Here is a 22,931-nt window from a genome sequence, read left to right as displayed (position 1 = left end):
TTCAGATCTGCACGGGTGTATTGCTCAAACAACTACACAGCGGCGCAGAAAGCGTACGGTACGGACTCGACTCACCAGTAAAATGCATCCAATCACGGCCACATCGCGGTCACGCTAATAATCATGGGCTATATAATAAGACTCGCGCGAGCGCGCGCGCTCACAACGCGTCCGCTCGGCCGGCGGCGTCCCGGCTGGACATAATACAGGGCGTGGCGCGGCGCGGCGGGGCCGACCGTCCCGCGGTATCACTCAGTGCACGGCGGACGAGGCCGGCCGGCCCCGCGCCCCTCGGAGCCCGCCCGAACCCGTGTGGCAGCGGCTGACCCCACCCCTCCCAGCGCCCCCGGTACGGGGACCGTCCCACATAAAACTCTCCGGCGGCCGGCGGTCGCCTCTACTCGGCGCCGTTCGACCCGGGTTCCAGCTGCCGCGGGTCACCGCCGCACCTCCCCTGCCCTGTCCACTGAAAGCGCTACCACCTTCTGGTGTCTGTCGGCGGGTCGCCCCCCCCCCCGCTCCTCCCGCCCCCGTCCAGACCACGTTCCGACTAGTCGCTCTGGCGCTGGGCACACCCTGTGCTCGACGATAGCGCGCTCTGCGCGGCGCCACCGGTCAGTCAGCTGTGTGACTATAGGTTCGGGAGCTGTCCGCTGGCAGCAGTGTCCGTGGCGCGGCCGACCTAGTCGTTATAGACCCACCAGTCACGCTCGTAGCCCTCGTGGACGTGCTCGAGGAGGGCCTTTCGCCGGCCCTCGCAGTACCTGGGGAGCAGACGGGATGACACCGTCAGAGCACAGCGCGCCGTGTGTCCAAAGGAACACGAGTGGGTAACCATCGGGCCCGCGATCGCTCAAAGAAGGTAGCCAGTAACCCCGATGAGATCGCGGAACAATGGCCAGTGACGATACGCGTGTTCGTCCGCTAAAAGTAGACCGCGGCTAGCCGACAGTGTGGCTATTGTGCCCGTCAAAGTTCCCAGTGGTTCTACTGACCTGTACTTATCCTGGACTTTCTGTTTGATGTCGACCAGGTTCTCCTGAGTGATGTCCCGCTCCAGATACTCTGAGAGCACCTCGGTGCATCGCTCCAGGTCCTTCTGGTTCTCCTGAGGAGAGGGACAGTCAGTTATAACCACTGCTCCAGGTCCTTTTGTTTCTTACGCACACAGTGTCACCCAAACGAACAGACAAGTCGGCTTATGTGGGACCACTCAGCTCAGACACAACGCAGAGGCCCAACCGACAAGACACCAAAACAGCGTCTACAAATTTCACTTTTTATCACAATTACCTCGATAACAGAGAATTCTGCCCGATAAGACGTTTCATCATTATTTAGGTCTTTTTTTGTGACCAACATATGCTGGTTTGTGTCATGACAAGCAAAGCAAGCAGAAACGAAACACGGCCACGACTTACGAGTAGTAAAAAAACTCGTAATCAAACAGGTTTCAAATAATCTAAGAGACCCCCGGAGGTTTGGGACACGGACTCACCTCGAAGATGGCAGACTGGTTGTTTTTGCGCAGGTAATACGCAAACACGTATGTATACATGAGTGTGACGCGACAGGAGCAGAGGATGTCAACCGCCTTCTTCAAGAACTGGACCTGCAGATCAAAGCAAGGGCCGTCAGGTAACGACAACGACACGGTTAAGAGTAAAAAGGAAGGGTTGACATTTTACATACCACGGTGAACAAACGCGGTTCATGGTTAGAGAAACAACAGTGCAGAGTCGCTCATAATTTGAACGCCTGAAATTCACGTGTGTTTCGATTCATTTGACGCCGTTTTCGTCTGGCACCGGCTCGGCTGATATTCTCTACCAGGGAAGTAAGTAGTAAGTAAGCTGTCTGTGATAAGTAGTGGCCGCCAGACCGGCACCTACCTCGATCCAGCTCATGTTGTGCTGCTGCATCTCCTCCATCTTCTCCTTGACGGACGCGTACAGCTTGTTCTCGAACTTGAGCGACTGCATGTGGTTCATGTAGCGGTTGCAGTAGAAGAGGTACCGATTAAGGACGGCGCGCGACTTCTCCTGGGCGTCGCGCGCCGCCCGCGCCTCGTCCTCGTCGTATCGGTTACAGCTGTACCTGTGGTGCCGAGGGAGGGGAGAGTCAGCACATCGGCGGTAAACTCTTAGAGCTGACAGTCGCTACACGGATTACCTCACGGGAAACCCTGGGTAAGGGAACGAGACGAATTGCGTTTATTCGGGCACAATCGAACCATCGAGAAAGCACGTTCAGTGCTTTCCCTATTTCATTTGAAGAACATTCAAAGCCGGGTCACCAGCAACAGCCAGCAACGCGCCAGGACGAGCGCGCGGCCTACACAAACTCTCAGGGGCGAGCCGTGAGACCCACACTAACCCGCAGGGCATAGCTCTCACAAGGTCAGTTTACAACTAACAGAGACGAGCTCAACAATTAACATGAGGATTGAGGATCCGCAAGGCCCAAATCAATTCACATGAGCGTGGTCACCAACTCACATGGTTAGCTCACAGCTGACAGGAGTAGTTCACAGCTCTCAAGGTTATCTCACAAATCACAGGGACGAGCTAACAACTCACAGGGTTAGCTCACAACTCACCATGATGATCCGTGCGGCTCCCAGGAGCCGAGGCAGACCCAGCAGAAGTCGGCGCGGCAGCTCTGGTTCTTGCACACCATGTGGTTGCAGCCGCCGTCCTTCTCGATGGTCACACTGCACTTGGGACATTCCTGGGGACAGAGGCGGTGGAGGAATTGGGGTTTACGGCGCTGCAGCGAGTGTTACATAGCATCATGTGAAAGCAGCGTTCGATTCCAGAGTTAATAGGTGTCTGGCAGACTAAACGTGCCGCATCTGCCCCTACACAATACATACCACTAGCGCCACACCCGGTAGGCAGCGATACAGGAGACAACGTATAGCCACCAGAACCAGCCGTCGTCGCACTCACCTTAGTGTTTGCGGAGATCCAGTTGAACGTCTCCGAATCGTCGTCGCACTTTTTGAGCCAGCGCTTGATGAGGTGGCAGCGGACCGGGTCGTGCCAGGCCTCGCGGCAGGCGAAGCAGAACTTGTGACCGCACTTGCAGGTGACGGGTCGGCAGTCGGGATTGGGCACTTTGAGCGCGTACCCGCAGTCGGGGGTCGGACACCAGCACAGGTACCGGTTACACTGAGGACAGACAGACAGACACCGTCACAGACCAGCAGGTAACAGAGACTCAGTACCTAGTCATCGCTCCCACTGTGCCTGAAATCCTGAGGGCGAAGTTACTTCATCCGCAGCAAATACAGGCTGCCGGGAACCACACAGACGTTGAAAGGTGTTTAATTTTTAATATATTAATAAAATGTGCTGTAATGTTTTTAAAAAATGTATTTAATACAACATGTCAGACTAGCGCACTATCATCGGGCATTTCACGTCACCAGCGCCACTGGCAAACGGAAAACGTTTGTCAGAAGTGGGGTTCGAACCCACGCCCGCATTCGCGGACCAGAATGCTCGCCCGCTACCAGCGGGAAGGTTAACCTTGAGTCTGGCGCCTTAGACCACTCGGCCATTCTGACACTGCACATAAAAGCTCTAAAACATATTCTGATTCGACCAACATCTATTTGCTCCTAGAAAACCGAACGCGAACATATTCCTAGATCGCATCACATGCATTGCACTGAAATATACTACACTCAAAATACTTTATCATGCTTTCAAAGTATCATGCCTGTTTTAAGTGACAACATTTGCCACGCACTATACTGCGGTATGCACTGAAGCGGCTCAGAGCATCGAGCGACAGGCCTAGCCAAGGTCATATATAGGGGCCTAGCTATAGCCTTAGACCTAGCTGTTACGCCATCTTTTCCTTTTCTACGTCGTTCAGGTAACATCAACACGCTTGGTTCACGCTCAATTAAATTAAGAAAAGAACAGCACTCAATAGTTGAATAGTTTCCGCGTCACAAATCATGACATTGACCAGTAGCACATGAGCAACTAAAAACGTATTTTGAAAGATTTTCCTATTTATCCAGCATCACCATTCACTCATTCATTCATTCATTCATTCATTCACCGAGCAGTTCAGAAATACCAGGAGTAAAGAATTTCCTAGCCTCAAGTACACAACGTTGCAGACCAGTAACTCTTGGCAATGCCCCTACATTGAAACGCTGAGTAAAACATTTTCGTTTTGGCATACCAAATTACTTTGGGCAGTCGACTGATTGCAGTCATGAAAAAGAAATGGCGTGAAATTGAAGGCTGCGAAAAAATGCATTTTTAACACAATATAATTGAGAAATCTAAAAAAAAACAAGTCCTACAAAATGAAACTCTTAGCCTCCTCCCCTCCCCCGTCACCGCACTCACCTCGACGAAGCTGTTTGTGATGAGGTGCTGGTAGCGGGCGAGTACGCGCGGCTCCGACACCAGCCGCAGCACCGTCTCGTCGTCGACCAGGATGTCACAGCCGTGTGCGGCGCAGGAGATGGTCTGTCCCACGCCGTCGTCCATGACCTTGGTGGTGAGGTACTCACACCAGCAGGCGGCGCAGAACCGGTGGCCGCAGGCCAGGCCCGACATCTCCTGAGGGCGGGGAGGGAACAGACAATACGGTCAGAGCCGGTGGCCGCAGGCCAGGCCCGACATCTCCTGAGGGCGGGGAGGGAACAGACAATACGGTCAGAGCCGGTGGCCGCAGGCCAGGCCCGACATCTCCTGAGGGCGGGGAGGGAACAGACAATACGGTCAGAGCCGGTGGCCGCAGGCCAGGCCCGACATCTCCTGAGGGCGGGGAGGGAACAGACAATACGGTCAGAGCCGGTGGCCGCAGGCCAGGCCCGACATCTCCTGAGGGCGGGGAGGGAACAGACAATACGGTCAGAGCCGGTGGCCGCAGGCCAGGCCCGACATCTCCTGAGGGCGGGGAGGGAACAGATAATACGGTCAGAGCCGGTGGCCGCAGGCCAGGCCCGACATCTCCTGAGGGCGGGGAGGGAACAGACAATACGGTCAGAGCCGGTGGCCGCAGGCCAGGCCCGACATCTCCTGAGGGCGGGGAGGGAACAGACAATACGGTCAGAGCCGGTGGCCGCAGGCCAGGCCCGACATCTCCTGAGGGCGGGGAGGTGCGACGGATACGGTCAGCCAGAGCCGACAGCGTGATATGGCGTCATACCTCAGAGACACGGCATCACATATCGTCACGTTGCATTACATGCCGTCACGCAGCGTCACATAGCGCCATAAGGAATCACATAACTCATGTAGACGCCACCAAACATCACATATTCGTTACGTACGACAAATGACTTGACATCAGAATAGGCACATCCATGCCGAGCAGTATGCAGCTGTTCTTCCACATCCTGACAAAGACAGTTCTGTATCATCTTACTACCGTCGGATAGTGCATGTACGACGGAGCCTACTTACCGCGGACGGCCGGACGGTGAGGCAGATCTCGCACTCCTCGGTGGGCACGGCTCCCACCCTGCTGTTCACCTGCGGCGCGCCACACACGGTCAGCAGGCTAGTCAGCAGACAGAATGGCACATGGCGTACTACGTTCCCATACCGCTGTTCGCCTGCGGCGCACGACCGCAGGTCAGCTGCAGGCTGCACATAAAATAATACATGACCTGTAACTGCGTAGTGCGTTCATACGATTGCCATAGAGACAAAGGACGAGTCAAACGATTGATCAGTGTGAAATGATGTTGAATAATAATGTTTTAATATGTAGTTGGCACTTCAATGTTGCATATAATTTCAATAAATCATTCATTTCAGCTGGTGTAACTTTAACTGTGACCAACCATGATTACCTGACAGACTGCGAGACAAGTAACTACAGCACGAGCTGACTACTATCGACGGTCAAATGCACCTCTGCACCGTGGGCGGCATCTGTGACGCCGTGAGTACAGCCGGTACCCTGTGAGACTCACCCTGGGCGCCTGCGAGGCGGTGCCCGTGATGTGAGGGCTGACCACGTGCGCCTCGAGGAATAGCTGCTCCTGGTCCGTGTCGTACAGACGCTCTAGCAGCTTCTCCTTGTCCCAGTTGAAGTGATTCAGCAGTATACGGATGGTGGTCCGCGGCAGCTGCATGGGACAGGTGGCGTCATGACACGGTGACACATCACCCGGCTAAGACACAGACGCTGTTGTGGTAGGCACTGCCACGGATATTTCATACCCAACATACTGAGTCACCCGCGCAGCGCTAACTCCGTAACCTAACCAGGGGCCAGGAGACCAAGCAACACTCACCACCATCCCCTAATCTGCCCGGATGCCGATCCATTTTCATTACCACCTCCGTAATCTACTCGGGATACCAAATCTCTACCACCATTTACGCAATATAACTGGGATACCGAATCTTTACCATCATTTACGTAATATACCCCGGATACCGAGCCACACCCAGACTGTGGCACGGGAACTACTTTCAGGCTGGGGGCACACCTGATCCTTCCCGGAACCTACGGTACCCCCAAATCTAGTTTTCTCACCGGTTTTAGGCCACTTATTTTTCACCCCTTGGCCTTTTCAACGAAAAGAACGAAACGAGATCACTTGCAAAAAAGTGAGAATTTCCGTCTCATCTGAGTTAAGGAACTACCTTTTGATAACCTGGAATAAAGGTTTAGAGCTTCCACATACGCTAAGGGGGATTTTTTTCAATGTTGTCTTCCATTCAGCTTTCCTTTGGGGCCTATAGCCACTAATTGAGGGAGGACAAGCTACCCCGACGGTTCCTGGCCGTATGAAAGTTGTGGGGGCAGCGCCCCCCCCCCACGGCCCACAGTTGTGGGGGCAGGCTGCCCCCCCCCCCCGGCTCCCGCGCCTATGCCGGCTGGCGTCTGGCAGAGTCGCGGGGAAGCCCCATGGCACGCTCAGACGTCCTTCTGTGACGCCCGTGCCGGGCCGCTCGCGTTCCGTACTCCTCCGGTTACCCGTAGCTCATAGATAGCTGCTTGATTTCTGAGCATTATGTGTGGAGGGCGTTTGGTGGAAATGTATGATGTTTAGAGAATGAATATGTGCTGACATGTTGTCACAGTCATCTGCGTTAGAGCGCTCCATAATGGAAATTGGTCCTGGTTAGCATTTTGAATAGGTGTACTATATGAATCTATGAAATTATGTTCGTGGATTTCCGATTTCGATTCCTCTAGTTGGAGGGGCTCAAATACATTACGAGCCCCCCCCCCCTCCCAGCCGAAAAGTTGGAGGGGCTCGGCCCGCTAGCCCCCCCCCCCCCCGGTTCCCGCACCACTGGGCCCACACCCATCACCGCCTCCGTTATCTAAGCGGAATATCGATCAATTCAGAGGCCGTTTAACCCGGCCCCTGTACCATAACCTCTGCTACAATCGCCACTCACCTGGGCTACCTCGTTGACCTCATTGATCTCGACCACCATGAAGTCGACAATCTCCTGTACGGAGAGCACCTGAAACGGTGCGTCTTCGGCGGCGAGCTCCACCTCGTGGGCCGTCGACGGGCCCGGACGGTGCTCGTCAAAGTCAACCTCGTCGCCGCTCGACTCGTTTCCCGAGTCATTGTCGTACACCATGTCGTCGTCAGCAGAGTCCTCATCGTACTGGATGTCGCCGTCAGAGTCCATGGCGAGACGCGAGTGCTGCAGACCTGGCGAGCATCACAATACAGGAACTGGGTCATCAGAGAGCAGTGCACACAGCCACTGTGTCATTACTCATCAATGAACACTGAGCAGTGCAGTCCTGAACACCGGATCATCAGTGAGAAGTGCAGCCATTGAACACTGGATCATCAGTCAGTGCAGTGATGAGTGCAGGGTCATCTGTGAGCAGTGCACACAGCCACTGGGCACTGGGTTACCAGTGAGCAGTGCACTGGGTCATTAAAGTGAGCAGTGCACACAGCACCTACTGAGCCTGTGTTACGGAAGAGTGACACTGCTGACACACAGCGACAGCAAGTGATGCATAGAGAACCTATTTATTTTAAGGACTGCAATTCATAAAATGTTTCATTCAAGTTTTTTTTGCCACATAACTCAAGTAACTTTTTCAGTCAGTTGGTTCACACAACCATAAAACAGCACTTACATAATAATATTTAAGCATCAAAGCCAACCAAATGCTATGACTGCCAAGTCCAGCATGATGAATGAGAATCTTGCATATTTTTTTGCTGACCCACCTCACAGTTAAAAACAAAATGGTACCTATGTGGTCTGGTAGTAGTATTCACAATGCCACCTGGTCCAGTGATGTATGTACTATGTAGTATGTAATAAGAAATAGTTTACCAATACATAGCTGATTTGATCTTATCTGGTTGAAAAGTAAGCATTTTTCACACTCAAAGCTTGAAAGGATAACTTAGTTTGTAGTTGGTATTTGGCAGGTTAATTGGTACATAACCTAATCAATACTGATATCAATATTAGACCTCTTCCACTACCCTATCCTTAACAAAAAATCAGGTTTGTTAAAAAATAAATATACAGATCTAACAAAAAAAGCTTTTAGCTATTGCACACAAACCATTGGTTAGGTGATTTGGTAGGTAGGTACCTAATCCTAGCCCATGGTGCCCACCTGTCGGCTGTCACCATCAATAATGTCCATTGGCATTTAGGTCTGGTAGGTAATGCAGTAATGACTGATGATTGAATTGCTAAAACTACTTTAATTTACAGAATGCAAACCAACAGCCAAAATTAAAATTTCAGTTGGGCACTATGGTCCACAGTGCAAGAGCCAGTTCACATCAAGCTCTATTGTTGTTGCCTACAGTTATTCGGTAGCAGTAAAGCAGGCGTCACACTTGTTTTTTTTTACAACCAACCAAGGAGAGGCGCTGTAGGAAAGGTTGTACATTGTAGGTTTTCAGTTTTGGGTGGTAGGTAGGTAGGCGGTAGGTTATAGGTTGTAGGTTGTACAGGTAAGATTAGGTCAGGTTTGGTTAGATGAGGTTTGGTTTGGTTTGGTTTGATCAATTAGAAAGGATCTCTGGGTATATTGCCTGTCCTTGGTAGCAAGAAACAAGTGTGACGCCTGCTTTAGAACTACCCAATTATTCAGCGCGCAATAGGTACTCCATACCCAGACTGCAAAGTATGGCAATTTCGACGAGATCTCGTCGGTGCGGGCTTGTTCGGCTGGTGCGGATTTTGAAGTGGTGCGGTGCGGATTTTGCCTGGTGCGGTGCAGATTTGGCTTGGACCTTGATGCGGTGCGGACTTCGCTTGGTCTTCTTACCCGGCCGGGTTTCCTTGTTGACTGTTCTTTGGAAAGCCCTACAAATGCGTGCCAGCCACGGTGATGCACAGTGACGGAGAAAGGTTTTAAATTTACTCTACGAACCAACAATTGCGGCAGAACAAATCCATTCTCGCCTCGGAAATTAACGTGATGACGGCGTCATTAGAACGAAGACTGGTTGCGGTGGACTTTGGGTGACTGGTATGTCACATTTGCGAGCAGCTGGTTTGAATTGCCAATCAGCACGCTACTTTGGAATGACGTCATTAGTTTTACTCATACGAAAGTTTGTTGGGGCGATTTTATCAAGGCTCGTCAAATTCACACGTGACATTTAGCATGTAGAAGGCCCACAGAGAGGGGAGAAGTTCCGAATGTCACGTGACCCAATATGCCCTCCGGCGCCCTTTTTTCACCGGCGTCCGTCTATTTGCTATATTTCAAACTTCCGATACAAGTGCGCGGCGCGGTCCCGTGGTGAGCGTTGCTCGTGAAACTGAAATTGGAGGGGAAATAATTATAGTGAGATGAATGAAGTCCCTTGCATTATAATTGCCTGTGGGTTCGGTGCGGATATTTTGGGCTCTCGGCTCGCTTTGGTGCAGATTTTCCGGCTCAGTTTGAAGGGTTGGTGCGGATTTTGAACTTGGGCCGGTGCGCCTCGTCGACCTGCGTGCCATACTTTGCAGTCTGGCTCCATACTTATCACTGAATTCAGCCTCAGGTAGGATGAGAAAAAAAGCTGAACAATGCAACATTCATCAGAAAACGAAAAATATAAATCCATTTCAAACAATATTCAATGAAAATAAATGAATAAATGGTACCTAAACCTACCTTGAATTCACAAACAATGCTGACAGAGAACAGTCACTTCAAATTTCAGTTTGCATCAGAACTGGAGCCGAGCTCATACAGTTTCTTATTCTAAGTGAAAAATATTTTTTTTTGCAATAATTTATAAACGTACCACCTTATCCAAAGTTCAAATTCAAAGTCACCCTCACAAATCAAAAACAAAAATAATGTGCAAATCTTGCTTTGACCTTGCGCAATGATTAGTAATCGCAAAACAACAGCTATGATGGCGCAGCTGTGACGATCATCACCTTACGTTCTCATCACCTGTGCAAAATGACGTTTTGAAGGTAATTACATGTTTTGAAATTTTCATATTCATTAAAAACTGCCAACAAAAACAAAAATATACCAATAAATAAATATAAACTGAATAAATGTTTCTCTAACGATTCGTCTTAGGTTTTACATCCTACCTTTTATTATTATTTGACGTCATCGCATTATTCCAGAAAAATGCCGTCACTAAATTAAATACCTCTGACTTCACATAATGATGAATGAGGAATTTATGTCTGAAATATTATTGTATATTGCCCATACTGCTTTTGCTTGTTCCATATGCTTTTTAATATTGTCCATTTTATCTATTCTATATAAAATGCATCTTCACGCTCGTCCTCCATCTGGATCATTCGGCATGATTCATACCTATTCTCATTTTTCATTTTTCTTCTGAAGTTACCGGAAAAGTAAAGATGCCATCATTACCGTGGGAATACAACCCCCCCCCCCCCCCAAAAAAAAATCCATAATGACTCTTACCTAGCAACCTGCTCGGTCACTATTGCGCCAAGGGGCACCCTATGGGATTCGCCGTTCGAGGTGGCGACGTTCCGCGATTTTGTCACCCATCCGCTATGCGTCACCGATCGGACGGCCGCCGTTTCCCCGGCCATCCCATCCCACAACGACTACAATGGGCTGAGAGACCCCTGCGAATAAAACGCGAATGCCTACTGGTTTCGAAGCAAGCTCGCGGATCTCAGTGTCACAGAACTTTAAGATTTTAACAAGCCTCACCTCCGATTCGTTCGTGCTGGTTAGGTGTCTATTTCCAGCAGCATCTATTGACATGCTATAAACCGTCATTATGGCGTTCCGTACTAAATTCGAAAAGGAACAAATGCCAGCTGAGGAAAAAGAAATGAGCCCAGGGCTGGCTTGACCAGCTATTTATTAACACAATGTCGAAGTTCTACCACCCGGATGCATTCCAGAACACAGGGCAACCGCTTCTTAGCATAAACAATGCACACGTCCATCGCAATAGCATCCAGAACAATGCAAAATAGCGCGATCTTCCGCTTCACGGTACGAACATGACGATGAGCTCGAGAATCGCCGAGCTACAGAGAGAAGCAAAGACGCGTACACAAGGGCAACTAGTCCTTTTAGTCGAAACCCCGTCGAAAATGAGCACAGTCGTTTCAAGCCGTTCCCTGCACCGGAAGCCCTCGGCAGATACCAAACGGGTGAAACAGGCGCCCAGCGCTGGAAACTAGTTCGTGCGATTCACACTTACAGCACCTAACTCTGACATTAGGTGCAGAAATGCGTAACACAACTCTCCGTAAGCAACAAGCACAGTCACACGCATCTACCCCAGCACCATTACTAGGCTAATGGAATGAGCAACAATCCTGTGAAGCTTAACATGATTGCACCACGACACGCATTTGTAATCCCTGGCACGTATCACTTGAAAATGTCCTGGGAGGGTCGAGTATTCACAGTAATAAGCGAGCTCCCATTGCGCTGAGTACATGCCAAATCCACTTCTCTGAGAAACTCGCACAGAAAACCAAATGATAGCTCGAGTGTTTTCTTCTTGGACACGAAATAGTGACAGTAGAAGAAACGGTAGCCCACAGATCACGGCTAATCGGCCCAGGGTCGGCCAACAGCCCTGGGCCAACAGCGTGGTTCCCGTGGTGATTCCTCAGAGATTAGCGGTGCTCCTGCGCGGCTCACCAGAGGCTGATGACGGCCACCGCCACTCCGCAGAGGCTGACAGTCACCAACAGGGCGCCGCCGATCCTCCCCGGTGCCCACAGCTCGGGCTCAGCGGTCTGCCGGCCGGCCGGAGCCGCCAGCGCCGGCGCCGGCACTGCGCTGCTCCCCTTCTGCGCGCTGGCAGTCGGCTCCGCCGCACCAGAGCTCCCGCGCCCACTGGACCGGCGCCAGCTCAGCCTGCGGGCGCAGAGACCGGTCAGACGGGGGTACAGACTACGGAGAAGGGGTCACACTGTGGGCACAGACTACCGATACAGGTCAGACTGCGGGTACAAAGACGGGTCAGACTGAGGGCGCAGACTAACCACTCCCACAGACTTGCCGGTCCCGTAGCTCAGTTGGTAGAGCGTTGGACTCCGCGTGGTGAGAGCACGCGTTCCCGGTTATAATAGTCCGGGTTCGAAGCGCGACGGGCGCTTGACATTAATGGGTCTCCTGACAGGTATGGTTGCGGTTGGTGGCAGGCCACAGCCAGGCGAAGTCAAGAGGGGACCGGCCGTGCGCGGCTATGTGCGCACGTTAAACTTTGGACTCTAAATTCTGCCATAGATCTGGAATTGCGCGATCGGAGGGTAGAGGGCAGGGTCACCGCAACAAGCTTCGCTTAGCGGTGGCTCTGTCCTTGTGAATCCTTCCTATCAAAAGGTTCGGACTAAATTTATAAAAAAAAAACAGAGGTCAGCGGCTGCTCCCGAACGGTGCTGGTAGTCAGGGGAATGGAAGTTCTAGTCGCTGAACTAACGAGTCACGTCATGCTACCAAGTCCCAACACTGCTTTTTCATGCAAGAGAGTTCAGACCTTTTTAATTACCGGGGAAAAGCCATCACCCTCCATACACAATCCGCCATATTCGCAATTGATTAGTGACCACAGGGCAATAGTAAAATTGGTGCAATACATCATTGATATCATTCGTCGTGAACATGATTACATATGTCTCACAATTATAACTCAATAGATAATGGACACCAGGATCTACACACGTTAAGAAGCTGTAGCAAGCACATTTATTTGGTTCCCCACTACGTTAATCCGATGATGGATTCAAGGCCACGTTAAAGTTCGTTAGTAGTACGTTAGTTAGGAATATTTCAGTAAAACTATTTCCCCAAACCCCCAGGCTGGAGGTAGAAATTACGTCCAGTAAGGCATTTGGGGTCTGTTCCCGTGGCTAATCCAAGAAGAAGTATCGGAGGAGTTTGGATGAACACTTCGAGGAGAGTCGTTTTCAAGCCGCTCCGGGAAACATTTCTGCGAGAGAATCAGCTGTTTGCGGGCTGTAGACGATTTAGATGATAAATGAGGTTAGATGAGCTTAGAGGGCGTTGGAGCAGCCACGGGAACAGACCCTTGAAGTGAGTAGAGTAGTAGCGTGCGTACATGCGTCTTACCAGGCCCGAACCGGGCGCCGACGCGCGGACTGTGCTGACCAGGCTGGCTCCGGCCTCCCGAGAGGTGGCCAGTAGGGCGCGGGCGCGCTCCAGCAGGGCCGCCAACAGCGGCTCGAGGCCAGTCATCACGAACAGCACGTAGTAGGCGGTCTGCGCGGTGGCGGCCACCCAGCTCACAGCCTGCACGGCCAGATCGGCCACAGCGCTCGCCCAGGCGGCCAGCTCGTCAGCCACGGCGCTGGCAGCCTCCCGGGCCCAGGAGATCACCTGGAGAAGCAGAGAGAGGAGTCTGATGCCGGCCGCCCCACAGCTCCGGCATCAACAGAGATCGCAGCCCAAGACCAGGAATCGCAGCACTGGGGTCACTAAGACGAGAGATGAAGAAGAGTTGCAGTGGTTCTATGATTTAGCAGATAGCAGATACAGCAGTTAGGTATGTGGGATACGGCGGCAGGTCACACAATATGCACACTTTGCTTCCGTTAAACTATGGCTTAAGCAAAAACCAGGCGATGTTTAGCGCCTGAGGCAGTTGAAGGTGTTGAGGAAGAAAGGCTAAACGAACCAATTTATGATACACTCGACAGCTTTTCCCTGTCCGGATTCCAATGCTGTATCAAATGGTACAATTTTTTTCGCGAGGATGAACTTGCTGGGCAAGCCTGAGAACAGCCAATACCTAATTTATGCAAGCCAAAAGCTCCAGCTTCTCCAGAGGCCATTATGCAGACGGACAAAGCACGAGCAGCATATTACTACATAAGCTGCAACCCGTGAAGGACAGGGCGAAATAACTGAAGCGCCATCGGGAAAGATTGTAAGCTATTGTGTCGAGAATGAGCCGAGCGCATTCAAGCAGTTAGCTCCCCGATTCTCGCTGGGGAGCTAACTGTCGCCCACCAGCGCAGCACTGGTGGGCGACGGTGGAACACCACGGACCCATTAGTTAACCGTTTCGGTACGGTACGATCAGCGCTACACTGACCCACACCAGAGCGGACTCCACGAACACTCACAGAAGCAGCGGCCTGGCCGGGGACAGAGACCAGAGCGCGTACCGTCTCCACCGGTCGGGACAGCAGCAGGAGCGGCAGGTACACCCAGAGCAGCAGCAGCGCAGTGCCGCACTGCGCCAGCAGAGACTTCTCCGCGAACCCTGCAGCACGGGATCGGTGACGGTCAGAGGGAGTCAGCACAAGTCAACAGAAAATCAGTAGATACTACTCGATCCAAAATCATCACGGAATCAGAAATCAAGCGTGTCTAAATTCTGTATAGTCTTCTTACATAAATCGGAATGGAATTAGCGGAGGCCGACAGCTGGGTGCCACTTCTACTTAAGATAATTTTACTAATAGTCATCACCTACCTTTGGCTGCCGGCTGCAGGCCGGGGAAGGTGGTGACTAGCTTGAGGACGCCCAGCTCCAGCAGGTCGCGGCTCAGCGCCACGCTCAGCGTCAGCGGCACCATCAGCAGGCTCAGCAGCAGCTCAGCGTTCAGCCTCAGCGGCTGCTTGGTGTCCGTCAGCCGGGGGACGGCCTTCTGCAGCAGCTCCGCGCCGAGCGCGCCCACCCAGTCGGCCATCCTCAGCGGGGTCTTCACGACGGGCGACGTGACGACCGGCAGGACGGCCAGCCGGCAGACGGCGCCGGCCACCTCCTCAGACACGTTCAGCACCGGCCGCGCCACGTCCCCCTCCTTCTGCCGGCAGAGGATGCGCGGCGTTACTGACCAGACACAGGCAACCGAACGCCTAAGGTCACTGACACTGAACTCACACCGTGTTACTATCACGATACCAGGTCCAATTTCCAATTTCATATAATTTCACCAACAATCCACAGCACACCATGTCACTGTCACCACACACATGTTACGAATACAGACTACAGAGCTTATCTCAGACCCAGACATACGCACCCACTATGGCCGGCCACACGTGGAAGAGTCCCGCGGCCCGATAGAGTCAGTTGGGGCTGCACCGGCGCCTGACCCGGGGCTGCCCCGCCCAAGAGAAGCCCCGCCCTCATGGCCTGGGGCGGCACGTGACGAGGTCATGGCTAACTGTGATTGGCTGCGGTACAACGCTCGGCCGATGGCACGACTTCAACCGGGGCACATGACAGAGAATAAACGCGCGATACAATTGAGTCATACTTTTACTCCCCTACCCCTTCGATACAAATTACTTTACTCATGTCTTTTACGGTAATCAAGTGCGGGGGAAGATAACATTCGGAGAAATCGACACCAGTTTGCGGGTTCCTAGCGGCTATGGTACCAAAGTTTATTTATGCCAATTCGAACTGAGGTCCCAGTGCCGACATTTCCGACGTCCCCGATCACTGGCTGGCGCCGTGCACCGATCATACACACCTATCACGCGACCCGAGCATGACCGATGACTGACCAGCGTTCGGCTCAGGCCAGTTCGGCGCAAACATACCTACCTCCCGGGCACCGTTCTCATCCAAAAGCATCCTGAATGACTTTTGTTTGTTGTGAAAAGCGTGGGATCAGCACGGTAAAAATAGCTAAAATGTAAGCATATTTGTATGCTCAACTTGGAACAATCGTTTGAAATGGTGTCTACTTCAGTAGGCCCGGATTTTTAGGAATAATGCCGTGCTGAATGCTAATGTTATGTAAACGTTTACTTATAAACTGTCGACTTGTGTCCGCTATCTCGCTCAAATACATGTAAACATGTCTGATATTTGACGGTGGTCGTAAAGGCGTGATGAGACTCGGTCATCGATGTGCCGAAAAAAAACGCGAAAGTTATCAAGCAACCATTCATCATCTTGTTTCTTATGTTGCTATTTATGGTAGGTATACGTTTGGCTGACACCTTTCGATACCGCAGTTAACGGGTTCAGAAATCACGAAAAGTGAAGCGCATGTGTCCTTCATTCGTGTGTGATAGGCAGTTGGCGCTCAAAAGGTTATGGTTCGAAGTGGGTCGATATCAGGTTTAAGCATTTCATACTATGGACCTTTGTCAGATGTTGCAAGAAGACGGTATCCGATAGCCTGGTTGTCGATGGTCTAATCCGCCCACTCAATGAAAGATGGTCAGTTCAGTGCCTATGACATCCTTCATCCTTATCGCCTTCAGGGTTCTGACAATCGTCCAGAAGGGTCTCAGCCCCACTGACACTTACGGTATGGTAAGGGCCGCCCCTCTCACCCAGGGTGTGTAATTGGGCTATGGGCACTCTGGTAAGGGCCGCCCCTCTCACCCAGGGTGTGTAATTGGGCTATGGGCACTCTGGTAAGGGCCGCCCCTCTCACCCAGGGTGTGTAATTGGGCTATGGGCACTCTGGTAAGGGCCGCCCCTCTCACCCAGGGTGTGTAATTGGGCTATGGGCACTCTGGTAAGGGCCGCCCCTCTCACCCAGGGTGTGTAATTGGGCTATGGGCACTCTGGTAAGGGCCGCCCCTCTCACCCAGGGTGTGTAATTGGGCTATGGGCACTCTGGTAAAGGCCGCCCCACTCACCCAGGGTGTGTAATTGGGCTATGGGCACTCTGGTAAGGGCCGCCCCACTCACCTTCAGGGTGTAATAGCCGTCCAGCACGGCCGCCGAGGTGTTGGTGACTACCGGCCACGTTCGCAGGGTCTGTACGGTACGGTACTGCTCAGCCTCTCGCAGCAGAGCGTCGGACACGGCCTCCTTCCGGGCCACGGCGGCACTAGCAGGCGACGCCATCGTGTTCTGTGGAAAACAGTGGTCAGAAGGACGCACGAGATATGCATCACAGCGAGCGGCCGCAGCCCTTCTAGGTCACATCGGTCGCGGAGTAACAAACTGGGCACTTATTGCATTTACATGAACTTAGTCACGCCAAAGGCAGTTGGGTTGCATCATGTTTGTCGACTCTGAATTCCCCTGGGCTCTGAGCGCGCAGTCTCCTGAGAGATGTGCTCCATAACAACTGCCTGCCTGTGGGGCGACTAAGCCGATCAAATCGGGGTTGGTGACCCATCCAGCCAGGCGACCATGCCAACAGGCTGTTTACCGGGTTCCGGATATCTCCTGTTTACATCGACTGTCCGCCAGACTCGTGTCTCTGGGCCTGGAACTTATACAGCTAGCAACCAAACTTTGCTGAAAACCCGACCAAACACCACTGGATTCTGTAGAGACCTAGTCACCATTGCATCGTCCTGGTAAGCGACCAATGCGATTCTTGAGTCGTTATTCAAGAGGTCATAGATATACTTTATACCTAACTTTATACCAATTCAAAGGCCTTAATGATGCATAGCTACAACTTTGGTGGTGACGCTCAACACACACTATGCGACAGATATAAGATGGGTCAAGCTAATTTTCAACGGCCCGGTGGGCATTCACCGGGTACACGCGGCACTCACCTATTCACAGGTCAGTCGGCAGTCACACCCGGTCTTCCCACGCAGCTCACTCTATCCGTCAGCGCACCGGCTCCTCTCGCTCTGTCCGTCTCTCTCGGTGTGTGCCCCGCGTCTGGTGCCGGCCGTCGGGCGCGGGCCAGTCATATCGGGGACTGCCGGGCGGGGCGGCCACCCGGCGCTGACGTGGTCGGGCCGAAGTCCGCCGCTCGCTCCGGCCGAGGGGGCTGTCGTCAGGCTCGCTGAGCTGACGTGAGGCCCGGTCACGAGAGGCGCAGCCGGAACAGAGATGTTACCGTCCATCACACGTGCCGATTGAGAAGGAATGCCCTCGTCTTCCCGGGGCAAGGTCGCTGACCTAAGGTACTCGGGGATAACATGCCATTCGCGTCTTAATGCCATCATTTGAATGGAATTTCCCGATGAATTTGATTTTGACCCAAGATCAGAAATTTATAAGGAAAAACACACCACATGTTGGTTGATGTGCACATCCTGTGCGTAACAGATACCGTTCAACGCGCGCCCTGCAGACGCAGAGGCATAAGAGAAGGAATACAGGGTGATCATTAGCAAAGGACATAAAGTAAGAACCCGCTGGCAGGGGCGTAGGCAGGGGGGGGCCACTGGGCCATGGCCCCCCCCCCCCTTGGGCGCCGAAGGCGCCCTTTGCGATTGGAGGGCGCCGAAGGCGCCCTCCAATCGCAAATGCAATTGTAATAGAATCGAATCGAAAAACAATCGCGACTGGAGGGCGCCCAATCGCGAATGTGTTTGCAGGGAAAATACGGTTGGAGGGCGCCCTCGGAGGGCGCCATTCCAAATACGCACTCCAAATACGATTGGAGGGCTCCCTTGGGCGCCCTCCAACCGCATTTGTAGGCTAAAGCTTTCTAAGCGTAGCGGTAGTCGCCTATGTAAGCCTGTTGATCGCTGCCCTCCTACCCACTGGCGCCCTCATTTGATCGTTGTACTCCTACCTATTGGCGCTCTCTGGTAAACAGGCGCCCTCTCACCCGAAGGCGCCCTCCTGTAGGTCGCCACCTTGCCCTACACCATGGTGCCCTTCTGCTGGTCGGCACCCTCATAATTATTGGTGCTCTCCCACCAATTGTGCCCTCGTGAAATTTTGATGGCCGCCCTCCTCCCTTTTGGCACCCTCTTGTTGAGTGCCACCCTTCTAGCCATTGCATGGCGCCCTCTTACCTATTGGTTCCCTAGTCCCTCCTGTTGAATGTTAATCGGGGCCCTTCTACCTATTGGCGCCCTCGTGTTGATCGCCGCCCTCCTAACCACTGACGCCCTCCTGTTGATCGCCGCCCTCCTACCCACTGGCACTTTCCTGCTAAATTGGCGCCCTCCCCACAGGTCCCCTCCTGTTTAATGTCATCCTCTTGGGCAAAGGCACCCTCCTCACCATTGCCACCCTCCTGTTGAACTTGATCGTCACCCTTCCACTCATTGGCGACCTCTTGTTGATCGCCACCTTCCTATCTATTGGTGCTCTCCTGTTCCTTGCCGCCCTCTCACCTGGTGGCACCCTCCTGTTGATTGTTGATCGGGGCCCTCCTACCTATTGGCGCCCTCCTGTTGATCGCCGCCCTTCTACCCATTGGCGCCCTCCTGCTGCTTGCCACCCTCCTACCTATCGGTGCCCTCCTGTCGAAACTCGGGATGTTGATCGGGGCTCTCCTACCTATTAGCGACCTCCTGTCGATCGCAGGCAGCCCTTCTACCTATTGGCGACCTCTGTTGATCGCTGCCCTCCTATAATTTATCTACTCCTTTGGCATGTTTCCCAACTTAGCAGTTCTCTTGCACATATTGATGTCTTTCCTGATTTATCTACTTTGTTCATTTGTGGCCTGTGAAAACTGCCACAAATGAACGTGCATTCAGCATAATGAATGAAGCATACTAAAACTGTCTACGCTCTACCATGCATAAAACACGTCTTTGGTCTTAACGGATTGATCTTACTTTACATGCATCATGACATCTATTTTATATGGATCACGATTAAGTATTGTCAACAGGTTCGGCTGCAACAGCAGGCATCAGTTTCGGTGATTGAAGCTGGTTATTTAGGTATTCAACACTGTAATATGCATCTGTGAGAAGGCCATGAGGGCTGGTCGAGGTAATTTGGATGTGAAGCCCGAGGAGGCTAATCAATCTCATGAGGAACAGTCCTGTTATGGTTCACCTATCTTTCTGTTTCTGCCGCCTTCTCGTTGTGCGCTTGTGTTTACGCACCTCGCGCTCCGGTATCAATCCGATATGGTGGTCTGGTGTGTATGCCACCGCCAATAAACTTTTCTACATCGTCACCCATGTGCGAAGCTTCCTATACAGTTTGTGTGGCACCGGCCCCACCAAACCTTAGGTATTTTTACACCTTCAAATTTGGTAAAAGAGCGAGAAGAGCTTTGAACAGTGAGCACGTAAAATATGTGCCTAAAAGGCGGAGGAAAAGGTTGTTTTCAAAAAATTTCGCGCGCCTTCGGCGCGCACAACACTTCTTTAGTAGGAACTTATAGCCAATCACTTCCAACCTTTTCGTCACGTGTCAGAATAACCCGCGCCAGGACATTTCTTCAGACATGCGGTAGAAAAATCCCATATACCACTACGCTACGAGCTTCCGTTTTTTCCTGTTGGGGGAGGGAACTGGGTGAGCGGGAGGGGCACACCTTTTGGTACATTACTCTTACACGTGCTTTATAAAATGTAAACCATAGTCGCTAAAAGCAAGGTCATCAGGCCATGTCGAGTGACCTAACTTAAAAAAATGTTTTAAGCATAGTCACTTAAGCTGAGCGGGTGACTTGACCTTTTGTGACCTGGAGTAAAAACAAAATACACACGATGGAAAATCAATGCAGCATAACCTATACCAAGATACGCAAAAAAAAAACTGGTGGCGCAGTAAAAAAAGGCCTCCCCCCCCCCCTCCGCTGAGCGATCGTTAAGGATTTTTATCTCGCGAACGTATGGCGCCCTCCTTGGGTGAGGTGGCGCCCTCCAAACCCTTGGCCCCCCCCCCCCCCCTTCGCGATTTTCTAAATACGCCGCTGCCCGCTGGAGGCACATAATATATATTTTAAGATATAAGCAGCACACCGTTAGGATGACAAATCTTGGACATTTGACATCACACACACACACACACACACACACACACACACACACACACACACACACACACACACACACACACACACACACACACACAAATCAGTTATGACACTTTGCTTGTCTACATGAGGTGCTCGAAGTGTCCTCGCTTCTCCGCGCGGCAAGCTTGGCCTCGGCGCCGGATGTGCCGTGCCATTTGTCACAGATGGTTGCCGACCATCCTACGGGGCCACGGGCTAAGTCTTTGGTCATAGCCTGCAGTTCATTAAGGTTTTTGATATCTTTCCGCAAGTTCTTGAGCTGCTTGGAGTCAGAAAGTGAAGTTCGGGCAGGAAAAATTCGGACTGTTGGATGGCCATTGTTGCTGGGTCCTTGCTGGGTCCTTAGGAGGTGAAGAGTCTTGCAATTCTTTCCAAATCAGCCCAATATCCACCTTTGCAAGGCTTCAGGAGGCCGGGAAATGTCTTTTTGGAAGGCATGGACAATTCTCCGTAAGAAACTGAGCTGGCCACCATGACGTCCGATCGTAACGGCCGTCCTCTCCACTGACAGTTTGGTGTCGAGGCTGAAAGCTGCACCTTCTGGCTTAGTAAAGCGAAAGAATTGTTCAAATGGGTTACCTGGAGTGTCGGAAAGTGATTTGTGCCACAAACAGAAATAATTCAGTCTCCTGGTCACGGATAAATCCACAGAAGCTGCTTCCATGTAAGAATGCGCACGGAGCGAAGGTCCTGACCGAACTTGCCGCGCGGAGAAGCGAGGACACTTCGAGCAGCTCTTGTAGACAAAGCAAGTGTTACAACTGATTTTCGTGTGGGTGATCTCAAATGTCCCAGATTTGTCATTCTAACGGTGTGTTGTTTTTATGTTAAAATGCATATTATGTGCCTCCAGCGGGGGCTTACTTTATGTCATTTGCTAATGATCACCCTGTATGTTCCTTTTTTCGGTCTTCCAAGTTTGATACGCCTACAATCAACCCGTGCGGCGTGCACGGCTTGTGTGTGCCCAAATGGCGAATTAGAGAAAGGTTGGCGTAAAATCGAATCCCCCTCCCGCCTGGATGTGCTGCGATCGGGCCACCGATCTAGCGTAAGATGTTATACCTATCATGTCATTCACGTTTCTGTCATGCCGATTAGACATTATGCAACAAAAAAAAAAAAAAAACTTCGGCCAAACAATATGTTTGATGCGTAGCATGTCCAGTAGCACAACCAAACCTATGTTTGCATATTAGGTATGTGCCTCTTCAGATGAAGGAATGCGGCAGCACACCTTGGCGACCTTGTACTAGCCGACCATTCTTGTTCTCGTTATCTGTACCTACGCGATAGAAAGGTCAGGAAGCGCCGGGCCTCCCGACTCCACCCGCAGAGATCAAGTTCAGCAGCGGATACTTTGACCCCGACCTCCGCACTGAGCCACTCCGGTGACCTTTGACCCTGTCACACACCTGGAGTGTTGCATAGGCCGCGGCCTATCACGGTGACGTGTTAGCGCGTTACGAACTCTCAGTAAGGTGCTCGGTGGGGTCAACAAAGTCCAAAGTCCGGACAGACTCCAAGAGCATCTCTCGGAGTATGACCGGACCTGAACCTCCCCTCTCTACCGATCATAAGGCACGGACACAGCACAGCCGTGTGGGGAGACACCCCGGCGCGCCGCGGGTGTTCCGAGCCCTGGCACACATCAGTGTCAGACGAACAGGCGTCAATACGATGACTGTACAATACCCACTGCTGACCGGAGGTGCCCTTTGAACTCAGAACATGAGGATACAGGCGAGCTCATGTATGCATTCCCGTAAATGCCTACCAATGACAGCACACCGTGGGTGGCGAATTATGTAATTTTAGAACGAATCTCGATATACCCAA

The 22,931-nt window shown here is 52.0% G+C and overlaps 2 protein-coding genes and 1 non-coding gene across 6 annotated transcripts; all 3 read right to left on the bottom strand.

Moving 5' to 3' along the window:
• Positions 1–10,367, bottom strand: LOC122386549 (E3 ubiquitin-protein ligase ariadne-1-like). The gene is made up of 11 exons (XM_043375835.1): positions 10,105–10,367; positions 7,398–7,663; positions 5,954–6,109; positions 5,439–5,507; positions 4,374–4,589; positions 2,952–3,173; positions 2,600–2,730; positions 1,893–2,097; positions 1,499–1,612; positions 996–1,108; positions 1–764 (listed from the first exon to the last, which is right to left on the bottom strand). The coding sequence occupies exons 2-11, from the start codon at positions 7,638–7,640 to the stop codon at positions 683–685; spliced, it is 1,551 nt and encodes a 516-aa protein (XP_043231770.1). The 5' UTR covers positions 7,641–7,663; positions 10,105–10,367; the 3' UTR covers positions 1–682.
• Positions 3,458–3,571, bottom strand: Trnal-caa. The gene is made up of 2 exons: positions 3,534–3,571; positions 3,458–3,503 (listed from the first exon to the last, which is right to left on the bottom strand). It is a non-coding gene; the product is annotated as a tRNA-Leu (tRNA).
• Positions 10,368–11,277: 910 nt separating the features above from the next.
• LOC122386534 lies at positions 11,278–18,060 on the bottom strand. 4 transcript variants are annotated; one of them, XM_043375815.1, is made up of 6 exons: positions 17,917–18,060; positions 17,090–17,254; positions 14,903–15,236; positions 14,550–14,689; positions 13,534–13,800; positions 11,278–12,318 (listed from the first exon to the last, which is right to left on the bottom strand). In XM_043375815.1, the coding sequence occupies exons 2-6, from the start codon at positions 17,246–17,248 to the stop codon at positions 12,190–12,192; spliced, it is 1,029 nt and encodes a 342-aa protein (XP_043231750.1). In that variant the 5' UTR covers positions 17,249–17,254; positions 17,917–18,060; the 3' UTR covers positions 11,278–12,189. The 4 variants fall into 4 exon arrangements, with proteins under 4 accessions (XP_043231750.1, XP_043231748.1, XP_043231749.1 ...); XM_043375813.1 differs by having other exon boundaries at positions 13,523–13,800; positions 17,917–18,045; XM_043375814.1 differs by having other exon boundaries at positions 13,523–13,800; positions 14,903–15,233; positions 17,917–18,045.
• Between the last annotated feature and the right edge of the window lie 4,871 nt (positions 18,061–22,931).

Source organism: Amphibalanus amphitrite, unplaced genomic scaffold, assembly GCF_019059575.1.
Source record: "Amphibalanus amphitrite isolate SeventyFive unplaced genomic scaffold, NRLGWU_Aamphi_draft 000255F_arrow, whole genome shotgun sequence".
NCBI lineage: Eukaryota > Metazoa > Arthropoda > Thecostraca > Balanomorpha > Balanidae > Amphibalanus > Amphibalanus amphitrite.
This window is presented reverse-complemented; position numbering and strand designations above follow the sequence as displayed.